This window comes from Sinocyclocheilus grahami, unplaced genomic scaffold, assembly GCF_001515645.1.
Source record: "Sinocyclocheilus grahami isolate Dianchi unplaced genomic scaffold, SAMN03320097.WGS_v1.1 scaffold1511.1, whole genome shotgun sequence".
Classification (NCBI taxonomy): Eukaryota; Metazoa; Chordata; class Actinopteri; order Cypriniformes; family Cyprinidae; genus Sinocyclocheilus; species Sinocyclocheilus grahami.
The window spans coordinates 125,145-138,141 of record NW_015506690.1 but is presented as its reverse complement, the minus strand read 5'-3'; the positions used below and the strand labels follow the sequence as shown (position 1 = coordinate 138,141).

General features: G+C 40.8%; 1 protein-coding gene across 2 annotated transcripts in view; it reads left to right on the top strand.

The window, feature by feature from the left end:
• LOC107570842 (intermediate conductance calcium-activated potassium channel protein 4-like) overlaps positions 1–12,997 on the top strand; it is a 28,169-nt gene that overhangs the window by 5,621 nt on the left and 9,551 nt on the right. For both annotated transcript variants that reach the window (XM_016257117.1, XM_016257118.1), the window contains exons 3-5: positions 2,484–2,938; positions 3,354–3,489; positions 11,557–11,667. In XM_016257117.1, the coding sequence (XP_016112603.1) occupies positions 2,484–2,938; positions 3,354–3,489; positions 11,557–11,667 (702 nt within the window). The remainder of the gene's footprint in view (positions 1–2,483; positions 2,939–3,353; positions 3,490–11,556; positions 11,668–12,997) is intronic.

Below are 12,997 nucleotides of genomic sequence, written 5' to 3'. Positions count from 1 at the left end.
ATAATATACATGTATTAGGGTGATAGAACAGAAAAATACTTTTAATTGGGGTCTTCTGAGAGTGTATGTCATATAGATGTCTTCTAAAATGTGCTGAACTTTGGGAAGGCATGACATTTGGCCAAAAGCTGCCGCTAGTCTTAAGTACCTCAGCACATGTCTCCATCGGCCCACTCTGCCAAGACATCACCTGCTTTTACACAATCTCACATCTCTCTCAGTTCAGCCCAACCCCCACCCCATTCCCTGTGCCCTACGAACCCTTAACTGTGTTCCCATGGGACTCAAATTGCACCCCTCATCCTCACTGTGAAGTGTAAAGGGACAAAATATCTGACTCTCTGCAGCCAGATTAATAGGTTTGCTTAACTTCTATTGAAGCAAATAAATGTAAGATTTCATATGGGCTGATATATTCAATGTCGTACATTGACATATTTACACTGCTCCATTAAGGCCAACACTTTTGTAGTCAAGTAGTCTTTTGTTGATTTGGGTGACTGTTAAGTATTGGTAGTGTTCTTATCAAAGCAGGAACTTATGCAACCACATGTTGCATACTTTATGTTATCAGTTGTGTACAACAGGGCGAAAAGCTTCCTTTCAAGAAAAGTACTAACCCTTTTTATTAAAGGGTTAGTTCACCCAAAAATGAAATTCTGTCATTAATTACTCACCCTCGTGTTGTTCCAAACCTGTAAGACTTTCGTTCATCTTCGGAACACAATTTAAGATATTTTTGATGAAATCTGAGAGCTCTCTGGCCCTCCCATAGGCAGCAAGATAACTGCCACGTTCAAGGTCCAGAAAAGCCTTGTGGACGTGCGTTCACGACAGTATCATGACACGAGCGTGTGGCGGCACTGTCCCAGATCCGGCGTAATGACGTCATCACGCCAGATCTGGGTCAGCGCCGGCGCCGCCACACGCTCGCGTCATGGTACTGTCATGAACACGTGTCCAAAGTGACGCAGTACAGAAGAAAATGTGGAATAAAGTCATTATTTTTGTTTTCTTTACAGAAAAAAAGTATTCTTGTAGCTTCATAACTATACAGTTGAACCACTTATGTCACACGGACTACTTTGTTGATCATCTTGGTACTTTTCTGGACCTTGAACGTGGTAGTTACCTTGCTGTCTATAGGAGGGTCAGAGAGCCCTCATATTTCATCAAAAATATCTTAAATTGTGTTCCGAAGATAAATGAAGGACTTACGGGTTTCGAACAACACGAGGGTGAGTAATTAATGACAGAATTTTCATTTTTGGGTGAACTAACCCTTTAAGTATTTATAGAGCAACATAATTTGTTTATATTTTGTTTTTGTAATATAAATAATAAGTTTAATAATAAGATTTTGTTTTATAAGTTAATGCATTTTCTGGGAATCGAAGCCATGATCTTAGTGTTATAATGCCATGCTCTGCTCTACTGTTTGAGCTACAGAAACACTTCATAAAAGTTCATGTAAAATCTAAAAGTTTAATGTATCTACCAGTGCAAGTGCATTTCTGAGAAGAAAAGTCTGAATTGGGAGATATAAATGTGCAATTACAAGAAAAATGTCAGAAAATTCACAATAACCTTTAAAAAATTTTATTCTTTATTTTTTTCTTTTATCAAGATTGTAATCAAGATTAAGTATATTAATGTACTGACACCTCTAATGTTTTTATTTTTAATGTTTTTCATTAATTTTTTTATGAGTTTCACAAAAGCAAAAGCAAAACCTTTCCAAATACCCCCTAGAACCACTTGGGATGCACATACAATAAAATAACACTACTACAAATATATTTATATTGTGATTATGGTATGGTTAATTATGTTACACTTAATATTTTACAGTATTTGGTGCAGTTTAAGCATTATGAATTTTCCTCTCTAACCCATGCCTATTTGCCACGTAAGTCTCTATTGATTTAAAATGCTTAAATGTTTGATCAAATTACCTAGAATTCCATGTCTTGTCATCGCACCCAATGACCTCATGGATGAGGAGAATTCTGCAGTGCAGAGAGAAAAACTTTTGCAGATTATACAGCTGCTGGAACTGGTACAATAAGTGTAGCAGGAAAATGTAAGCAACAATTACAATTACAGCCAAATTCTGGTCCATGTACTTTTCAAACTGTCCAAGACGACTGTTGATTTATATGGTGTTACTCATTTGCAGCTCTAAGTCATGTTTAATATTTTTTGTGTCGTAATTAATGAGCCATTCATTTCTGATTTATGGTTTCGAGTAGTTTCACTGACACACTTGTCCTTCACAAGCGAAACAGTTTACAGCTGGGCGTCCTATCAGGGAGGGCAGGGCTGTGTTTGTTTTGGCTCCGTTCTTACAGTGAATCAAGAACGCCTTGCTCACTCTCTCGTCTCTGCCATACTTTTGTTAATCATTGCTTCCTTATGAGATCAATCAAGTGATTCTCTTGTTGATACACATCCTGCCTCTGTTTTTCTTTCCTTTCTTCAAGCTTTTCATCATTGACCACAACCAGGTGGACTGGCGCATTGCCATGACCAGTAACCGGGTGCTTGGCATCTCCCTGGAGCTCATTGTCTGTGCTATCCATCCAGTGGCTATCTACCTGAGGCCAGATATGGGGGACAGACTGGGCGGGAAGCCGGAGCACAATTCCTCTACCCCCCTCTGCTTGTCCTCCAGTCACAAAGAAGTCGTGCTGGATGTGGAGCTGCTGCTGTCGGCCCTCATGTTCCTGAGACTGTATCTCGTGCACAGAGCCGTCCTGTTACACAGCAAGGTGCTCCTCAGTGCCTCATACAGGAGCATCGGCTCCCTCAACAACATCAACTTCACCTTCCGCTTTGTGCTCAAGGTGCTAATGAACAAGTATCCGGCCCGCACACTGCTGGTCTTCATTATGTTCTTCTGGCTCTCCGCATCTTGGATGCTGCGACTGTGTGAAAGGTACAGAATGTGCAACTATTTGTAGAGAAACACTTACACAAACACTTATGCAACAGTATTTATTATGCTTTTTCCATTCACTTTCCTTTTGCTTGACTCATTAGAAACAGCTCATCAAGTGTTATCATGCTTCTTCTGATGTTGATGGTCAATTTGAGTTGTGGTCATACATTTCTTATGGATAGATTTATTTCAGGAACAAACAAATTGCTCTTCACCACAAACTCATTACTGACTGTCAAATTTGGAACAATACATTCTGGTTTACTTGTCATGGCATGGATGAGTCATTGTCTTTTTGCAACAATTATTTAGAAATTTGCAATCAGTTTAAGTTTTTTTTTTGATTTTGTTAGTTTTGCAGAATACATACCCTGCGTATATTTACACAGCCACTCTCTGTCTCTACCTATAGGCAGCAGCAGGTAGAGACAGGTGGCATGGACACAGCACTGTGGCTGATAGCCATCACCTTCCTCACAGTGGGATATGGAGATGTGTCCCCTCACACCAGCTGTGGCAAGTTGGTGTGTCTCTTCACAGGTGTCATGGTAAATAAAACTCTTCACTAACTCTTCACTATTAGTCATACTGCTCTAGATCTACTGATACTCTTTTAAATGCAATAAATGATGTAATTATTGACAGAACAATGAAAATCACTTTTGTTGTACCCTGTACTTTTTCTTAAGGTGTAGTCTTTGTTAAAGACCAAAACATTATTATTTTTTTTAATGAAAGAAGACAAAGACTCCTACTGTTTCACTGAGCTCCATTTCTTTGGTTTAGTAATGAAATAAAAATGTGTTTAGCATTATCATAGGACGTTGTATATGCATTGTTAGGTAGCTCTCGACTTTGACTGACATAGTTGCAAATAATTTAGCCTGAAAACTCTGTGTGTGTCTTTGCTCTATGTGCTTTAGTCAACTATATCGGTGTACAATATATGTATGCAATATATCATCACAACAAGAAAGCGTGAGCCATAATGACGTGAAAAATTACTCTTATGTTCGTTTTAATGAGTGAGATTCAAACTCGTTCATGAGCTGGTGCTTTAAATCAGATTCACTTAGTCAGTGAATCGATTATCATAGGACGTTGTATATGCATTGTTAGGTAGCTCTCGACTTTGACTGACATAGTTGCAAATAATTTAGCCTGAAAACTCTGTGTGTGTCTTTGCTCTATGTGCTTTAGTCAACTATATCGGTGTACAATATATGTATGCAATATATCATCACAACAAGAAACACAGCGTGAGCCATAATGACGTGAAAAATTACTCTTATGTTCGTTTTAATGAGTGAGATTCAAACTCGTTCATGAGCTGGTGCTTTAAATCAGATTCACTTAGTCAGTGAATCATTCAGAGTCATTACTGAGTTCACAACAGACTCCTTCATGAGTCATTTTCAGCTTTGTCCCATTACAAATGAACTGTAACTATGCCATACGTTTTAGATGTACATTGTACTGACCCGTTGATCACAGGATAGCGTATAATTAAAGATGCATATTCACAACATAGTTCAATCAATTAATAACCGGTCTTAACAAGTGTGTATGTGGTTTGTAAGTAATTTGTCTCCTAAATGGCACCTGGCTGCACTTGGTTTATCAGTCTGCAGATGCGGCAGCTTCCACTTCATCACACTTAAAGCTTTGTGACTGAGTTATAAGATCTACGTCCATATGGGCACGTTTTTTTGTACAGTTACAGCTGTTCTTCCACCCTTCCTGAAGAACTTCCTGAACTCCACTGGAGTCCAACTGGGATTTCAGTGATGCTGTGCTAGCAGGCACACTGATGAAGGATGAAGATAATGATTTAAATAGAATCATAGTGTCAGTCTGTGACATCTTTCAGCTATTCAGTCGCATGATTAATAAATATGGTGATCTGAATGAATAAGTTGCATTTTAACAACTATCCAGCAAATTATTTTTTGTTTGTTATAGATTGTACACTGAAATCATATCTTTAAGGCATTATGAACATATTTAAAAAATGCTTTAAATATGGACTCTCAGTCTTTGTGTGTGCCTGGGTGTATCTGAGAATAGAGTTCAGTAAGTGAAGAAGGGAGGGAATGATACACAGATTGTTTTGTCTGTAAACCAAGTACTTTGGTTACACCCGTACAAGATCATTTCAGACAGAATGATTGAAAATATAGTCGATATGTATTAATTTCGGAAGAAGCTTATTAAATATTACTATTGTTTTTCAATATTAATATAAATATTAACACATATTAGTTCAAAACTTTAGGGTCAAATGGTAGTTTTTATTATATAATTAAAATTTTGTAGTTTAAAATCAAGGTAATTTTCAAAGAAATTAAAGATAAGATAAATACAAAAACAGAAAAAAGTCAGAAAATTAAAGAACGATTAGTAACAATACAAAAACAGAAAAAGTCAGAAAATTAAAGAACGATTAGTAACAAAGTTTTACGAAAAGGTCCCATTAGTTAATGCATTTACTAACAGTAACTAACAACAACGAGCAATACATTGAGATTTACAAAGTCTTTTATTTACAATTGAGATTAATAAATGCTATAGTAGTATTTTTCATGATAACTAATGTACTTAATGAACAAATGTTTACCGAATGTTTACAGTGACGGTAAGTGCGTGTGCCAGTGAGTGTTGTGAACATGTGCTGCGTTGTGCCGCATGTTCGTGAGGGTTAGGTTTCCAGCCCCTCTCTGACTCAGGCAGCTGCATCTGCACCGGACTGTCCGCCCTTCTCTTCTCTCCATCCCTCATTTCCGATCAGGGCAGATAAGCCGGCAGGATAGGAGCATGGGGCTCACACGACAGAAGCATGGGGCTAAAGCCAAACCCAGACACCTCCCTGACACAGTGGAAAATAATCCTTCACTCCTCTTTCTCTCCCTCGCTCAGTGTTTTTATAAGCTTTCCCCTTTTTTTAGGGAAAACTTTCCACCATTGCCATTTTTAGGTGGTTTATAGCATTTGGCGCCACTAGATCAGGAGAGTGTGCCAACCTGTGCCCAAGACTTGGAAAACCAGAAAAAAAAGTTTCCTAATCCAGTTGGAACAGTATACGGGATGTTCATTAGTGTGGGATAGCCCTCTCACCTGTAGCTCATTCAACGTGTTCAACATGCCTGGTTGTCTCATATAAATGCCTCCCATCACTTTCTCCACATAAAGATGAGACTTTAATGACTTTCCAGTATCAGGATCAGCTTCCATTATCACCTGTTGTTACCCATCAAGTGGAAGTATGATGCGCTTCTGTGTGTTTGACTTGCACTTCCACCACCTGCACTGCAAAAATATATATTCTTAATCATTATTTTTCTCTTCTTGCCCAAAAATATACATATCATTGAGAAATTGAGTAAAAATAAATAAATAAATAAATTTATTAAATAAATAAATAAATAAAATTGCACTGATTATAAACAGGGTAATTATAGTTAATTAAAACTAAAACCATAAAACAATTTTTGTTACTTAAAATAGTTTAGCATAAACTTTATGTTTTATGTTTTAAGGTTATTTCAGCCTAGATTCCAAGGCAATCTGCCTCATTTTAATTGTTTATTTTGATATACTAAAATAACTACAACTAAAACAGAAATAAAAATGAATGAAAACAACATAATTAAAAAAAACTAAGTAATTAAACAAAAATTGTATAATATAAATTTTACTAAAAAACTTTAAATAAAATTAAAATGAAAACAGAAAATATAAAAATAAAAACCTTCAAAATAATAAAAACTAAAATAGTGTCTTAGTGATACTAAAATAACCCTGGTTATCAATGGCAAATCATTTGCTTTAAGCTTAAACTAAATTATCATGAAAAACAAAAAAAGAGCAAACAATGAGATAATTGCCAATTGTATAAGAAACTTAGTTCAAGCTATAATCTCTGAAAACATTTCTTAATAGCTTCAAGTCAAAATTCAAGTCAAATTTATTTATATGGCACTTTTCATAATACACGTTGTTTCAAAGCAGCTTCAGAAAATTATGATGATAATTGTCACGATCACCAACTGGAGTGCCCTTGAGCTCCACCAGTGGGCACTCCATCCCTGACTTTTGCCATTCACCCTGGACTACATTCCCCATAATCCTTTGCCGGACTCATCATCTATTGCATCACCTGTCACTCATTAGATCTCATCATCAGTTCACAGCTGTCTCACATTAGAAGGACTTTAAAAGATGCACACACACTCAAACACTTTGCTGGTGATTGTTTAGCCTGTAATGATTCCTAGTTTCTGTTATCCTGCCCGTGTTTCCTTGTTTTGCCTTGCCTTTGTGTATTTTGGATCTTGGACTGTTTCTCTGGTTTTTATGATTGCTTTGCTGCCTGCCCTGACCATTGCCTGTTTACGGATTACTCTTTGTCTTTGCCTGGGATATTATTGTTTGCTGGTACTGGACCCTGCCTGTCTGACCACGTTTATGAATAAAGCCTGCATTTGGATCCTCAACTCGGTTGTCACTACGCCTCCTTCGTTACAGAATCACCAGCCATACCCGGATCCAGCGGCTTTTAGAGCATTCCAGGCCAATCATGGACACAGTGGACCAGCTACTGCACCTTCGGCAAAGAGATTTGTCTATTGAGGATTACGCTCATCAATTTTGTGAGTTGTCCTGTCAAGTGCCTTTTGATGAGATCATGTTAAAGGACCTTTTCCGTTATGGAATTAATGAACCAACGAAATCATGGTTACCTGAAGGGAAATTTAACTGTAGTTTAAGGGACATTATGGACTATGCTCTCTTGTTATGTGGTTCTCCTTTCACTGTGGGAGAGGCAGAGGACTTTAAAGCCCCAGAGACTTTTCACAAAATGGCTACCAGCACAGAGACTTTTCATAAAATGGCCACCAGCCCAGAGACTGTCAACAAGATGACTGCCAGCCCAAAGTCTCTCCACAAAATGGCCGCCAGCCTGGAGGCTGTTCACAAAATGGCCACTGCTCCTGAGTCTCGTCCCGTCATGGCCGCCATTCCAGAGCCTGCTCATGTCAAGCCTGCTCACGTTAAGTCTGCCAAGCCAGAGCCTGCTCACGTCAAGCCAGCCAAGCCAGAGCCTGCTCACGTCAAGCCTGCCAAGCCAGAGCCTGCTCACGTCAAGCCTGCCAAGCCAGAGCCTGCTCACGTCAAGCCTGCCAAGCCAGAGCCTGCTCCCGGCAAGGCTGCCAACGCAGAGCCTCCAAGCCAGAGTCTGCTCACGTCAAGCCTGCCAAGCCAGAGTCTGCTCACGTCAAGCCTGCCAAGCCAGAGTCTGCTCACGTCAGGCCTGCCAAGCCAGAGTCTGCTCACGTCAAGCCTGCCAAGCCAGAGTCTGCTCACGTCTCAGCTGATCTTCCAGAGCCTGAGTCTCGTCACGTCACAGCCAATCTTCCAGAGTCTCGTCACGTCACAGCCGATCGTCCAGAGTCTCGTCACGTCACAGCCGATCGTCCAGAGTCTTGTCACGTCACAGATGATCATCCAGAGTCTCGTCACATCACAGATGATCGTCCAGAGTCTCGTCACGTCATAGCTGTCATCCCGAGCCACGCAGACTCAGCACTTCCGAGACACGCAGACTCAGTGTTCTCAAGCCTGCAGGCCGCTACTCACTCCAGTTCCCCAGGCATAGCACCGTCAGTCTTGGAGATAGATAATGTACTCTCTGTCCTGCCAGTTATGGCTACGGCCATTCTCTGTGTTTGGACCACACACACCACCGTAGTTTACCCAGAGGTTGCAGCTTCCACTGCAGAACCTCCCGAGGTGGTGGCGCCCATTCTAGTCCCTAAGTTTACCCCAGAAGCCTCTCCAGTCCTTGAATCTGATCCAGAGCCCGGTCCAGTCCCAGAGCCTGCTCCAGTACTTGAATTTATCCCCGAGCCAGTTCTAGTTCCAGAATCCATTTCTGAGTCTGCTCCAGAGTTCACCCCAGCTCATGAGTCCGCTCCGGCCAAATGAGTCTGATCCAGAGTCCGCTCTAATCTCCGAATCCATTCCCGAGTCTGTTCCTGTCCTCGAATCCACTTCTGAGCTTCCTCTGGTCCCAGAGTCAACTCCAGCTCCCCCAGAGGTGGCAACTTTTGTTGCAGAACCTTTCATGATGGTGACATCCGCTTCTGCTCCTCCTGAGACAGCAGTGGCACTCATCCCCAATCTCTTTGTGTCTCCTGGGGCCTCCATTCCAACCTTATACAATATTTCTGAACTCTCTGTGTTTAATGAAGCTCTTGTTGCTATTGTTTCAGAACCTCCAGAGGTGGCGGCGTTCGCTGCAGATCCTCCAGTGGTGGTGTTGTCCACTTCCGCGCCTCTTAAGATGGGGTTCTCCACTTACGAACGCTTTGTCAGTCCTGACGAGGTCATGGTGACCATCAGTGAATCCCCTGTCATACCAGTCCCGGCCAAAAAGGCCATTCCTGAACTTTCTGTTTGCACTGTCCCGGCCAAGGAGGCTTTTCCTGAACTCTCTGTTTGCACTGTCCTGGCCAAGGAGGCCTTTCCTGAACTCTCTGTTTGCACTGTCCCGGCCAAGGAGGCTTTTGCTGAACTCTCTGTTTACCCTGTCCTGGCCAAGGAGGCCGTCTGTGAACTCTCTGCCTGTGCTGTCACGGCTATAGAGGCCGTTTCTGAACCCTCAGTCTGTCCTGTTACGGCTAAGAAGGCCGTTTCTGAACTCTCAGTCTGTCCTGTTCTGACCAAGGAGGTCGATTCTGAACTCTGTGACTGTCCTATCCTGGAAAAGAAGGCCAGACACGAACTCTCTGTTTGTCCTGCAACGATCAGGGAGGTTGTTTCTGAACTCTCTGACTGTACAGCCATGGTCAAAACAGCTGGCCCTAGACTCTCTGCTTGCCATGTTACGGCCAAAGATGCCATTTCTGAACTGTCTGCCAGTCCTGTTACGGACGCTGAGGCCATTGTTAACCTCTCTGTGCTCTTTGTTCCAGTTCTGCCTGATCCGTCCGGCTCATCGGCTCTACTCTGGTGCTCTTCAACTCTGTCTGCTCTTCTCTGGTGGTCATCGGCTCCGCCTTGGCCTTCTGCTGCCCCGGCTCCACCCTGGCTCTCTGCTCTGCCGGCTCCGCCGGTTCCACCCTGGCTCTCTGCTCCGCCGGCTCCACCCTGGCTCTCTGCTCTGCCGGCTCCGCCTTGGTACCCTGCTCCGCTGGTTCTGCCTCAATCCCCTGTTGCTTCACTTCCACATAGACCTGACCCTCCATCCCTCCCCCTGTTCCGCCTCCGCTGTTTGCTTGTTTTGCCTTGCCTTGCCTTTGTGTATTTTGGATCTTGGACTGTTTCTCTGGTTTTTATGATTGTTTTGCTGCCTGCCCTGACCATTGCCTGTTTACAGATTACTCTTTGTCTTTGCCTGGGATATTATTGTTTGCTGGTACTGGACCCTGCCTGTCTGACCACGTTTACGAATAAAGCCTGCATTTGGATCTTCAACTCGGTTGTCACTACGCCTCCTTCGTTACAATAATGTTTATAATATCTTAATATTTTAATGCCTTTATAGTTGCTTTTATCAGACGTTGAGCGATAATATAGTTTACATTTTGTAACAACAGCATCAATCAAGAAGTTGAGATATGTTCTTGTATAAAGCTTTTTTCATGATTATGTCATATGCAATGAATTTGTGCATAATTATATACCGTTTTATATAAGATTATACTGTTTTTCTTCCCGAGTAATTTGATGAATATTTAGAGAGGGGGAGGAAAAAAATACTAATCAAGATTTTTTTTTTGTTGTGTATCTTTTTGCATCTTGCATGAATTCCTGAAAATTCTGCTTGTGGGGTCAGGACAGTTCAAAAGATTAATATGTATCGCCATATTTCAAGTTATAACACAGGAATTCACACTGTCTGCCAGCAGAATATATAAGAGCATTTTGGGAGCAACTCTTGTGAAAAATTATGGTAGTATTAAAGATGTTGCCCTTTGAATTGATTAATTGTGGCTTACTAAGATAATTGACTAAGGGAAGATCTGTAATTACACTTCAACATTTTCCTTGACTGCTGTGAATAATCAACTACGGAAAAACTGTAAGCTTTCGTGTCTTCATACCTTTTAGTCAATACCATGAAGAATCCTACTACTGCTTGCTAACTATTCTTTCTCTTCACAACAACTAACTGCCTCTCTCTTTGTCTCTCTTTCTTTATCTTTCAATAATGTTTTTCTCTAATGCAACAAATTAAGGAGCTCAGGTAAATTAACTGTTTAGTGTAAAATTACATGGAAACATTCTTCATATAGACATATGCACATTATTTTACACTTTACACTTTATTTTATTATTCTTTTATTTTATTTTATTTTATTTTATTAATGGTTTGCATTCCTATATTTTTTCTTTTTGGAAAAGCTTTCCAAATTTTGAAACTGATTTGAATAAAATAAATGCCATTATATTTCATTCCCCAAAAAATGATTTATACACTTGTTACAAAGAATCTTTGTAGAATTATGTGTACTGTCTGAATATCATTAACTCTGAATACTTTATGCCTGAGTACATGTTTGGGATAATGAGACAGATGGTAACCATGCTCATGTCTATGTGTTTGTTGTCAGGGTGTGGCATGTACTGCTATGTTGGTAGCAGTCATGACTAAGAAACTGGCGCTTAACAAAGGGGAGAAACATGTGCATTTCTTCATGATGGACATTCAGATCTCCAAGCGGGTGAGCAAGACAGACCACCACATAAAACACCCCATAAATGCCACTCTCTTTCAGTTCTTCATTGTCTTTTTATCAATACCTATGTGTACTTGGTTATTTCGGATGAGAAACATAAAAAGCAGTGACCCAGAGGATGCAGAGGCATGAATGGAAGCAGCATTATTTTCCACATCACACGAGTGTTATAATTTCTGAGGCTTTTTGTAATATAATTTTTTCCTTAAATAGGGGATTCCTAATAGCAGCACAGTATGGGAAAATGCTTAGGATGGCAAGGCAGAGATGGCCGCTGAGCTCTTGATAGCCAGCAAAAGGTGTCAAAGGGAGGAAACAATCAGGTCCCTGTCAGGAAAACTTGTCAGTCCATGAGAAGTTTAATTCAGACAGGAAATAAAATGCACTGATATGTGTCCAGGTGAGCGAGCGTTAGCATATGCACTGGAAAAGAGTGAAGGAGAGAAGGTGCTGAGGGGTGGATCTTGATGCTGAGGTGAGCAGGTGGGCTGCTTGTACTCCTCTAACAGGATCCATCAGAGAGAAGGAGGAGAGACCTCAAAATAAATGCATAGAGGAAGATGGTAGATGCTTAGAGTTTCGACAAATGGAAATTAAATCAGACCGCTTTGAGTGAGCAAGCATTGACAGGTGTTTTTGAAAATGTAGTTACATTTGATTATTTCCCACCACCGAAAATATTCAACTTTTAAAAGGAATATTCCAGGTTTTAAGCTTACTTGACAGCATTTGTGACATAAAGATTTCAACAAAAAATAACTTTACCTTGTCTATTGTTATGGAATACCAGACTCGGAGACAAGATAGAACGCTAAGCCAACAGGTGTGTTTATTAACAGTTTTATTATCAACAGCAATGGATAATGGCAGGTGAGTTCAAGTAAATAGACAGTCTTGGGTGAATTAATGAAAATAATGATGAGTGTTTCCCTTGTTTTACCAGAGATGGAGAGCACACACAAAATTGATGAGATGATGGAGATTGCCAGGAGCTGGAGACAGGTGAGTATAGAAGGTTTGGAGTGAGGAGATCGAGGAAGACACTGGAGAACACGAGGGAGACAAAAAAAAATCTTGGAATGAGGTAAGTAGAAGATCGTGGTTAAGAAGAGCATATGTTTTGAGTCCTTAATCCACAATGGAGACCAAACAATGAGGCAGTAAGGAGTGAGTGCTGGCTGAGTTATGAGATGATCTGTGACAGGTGTGACTGATTAGAATTCTTGTGATTGAGTGTGCTGAGTGGTGGATGAGCCTGGTGTGTCCATGACAGTACTCCCCTCTCCACGGCCCGCTCCTGAGGGCCGAAATCCTC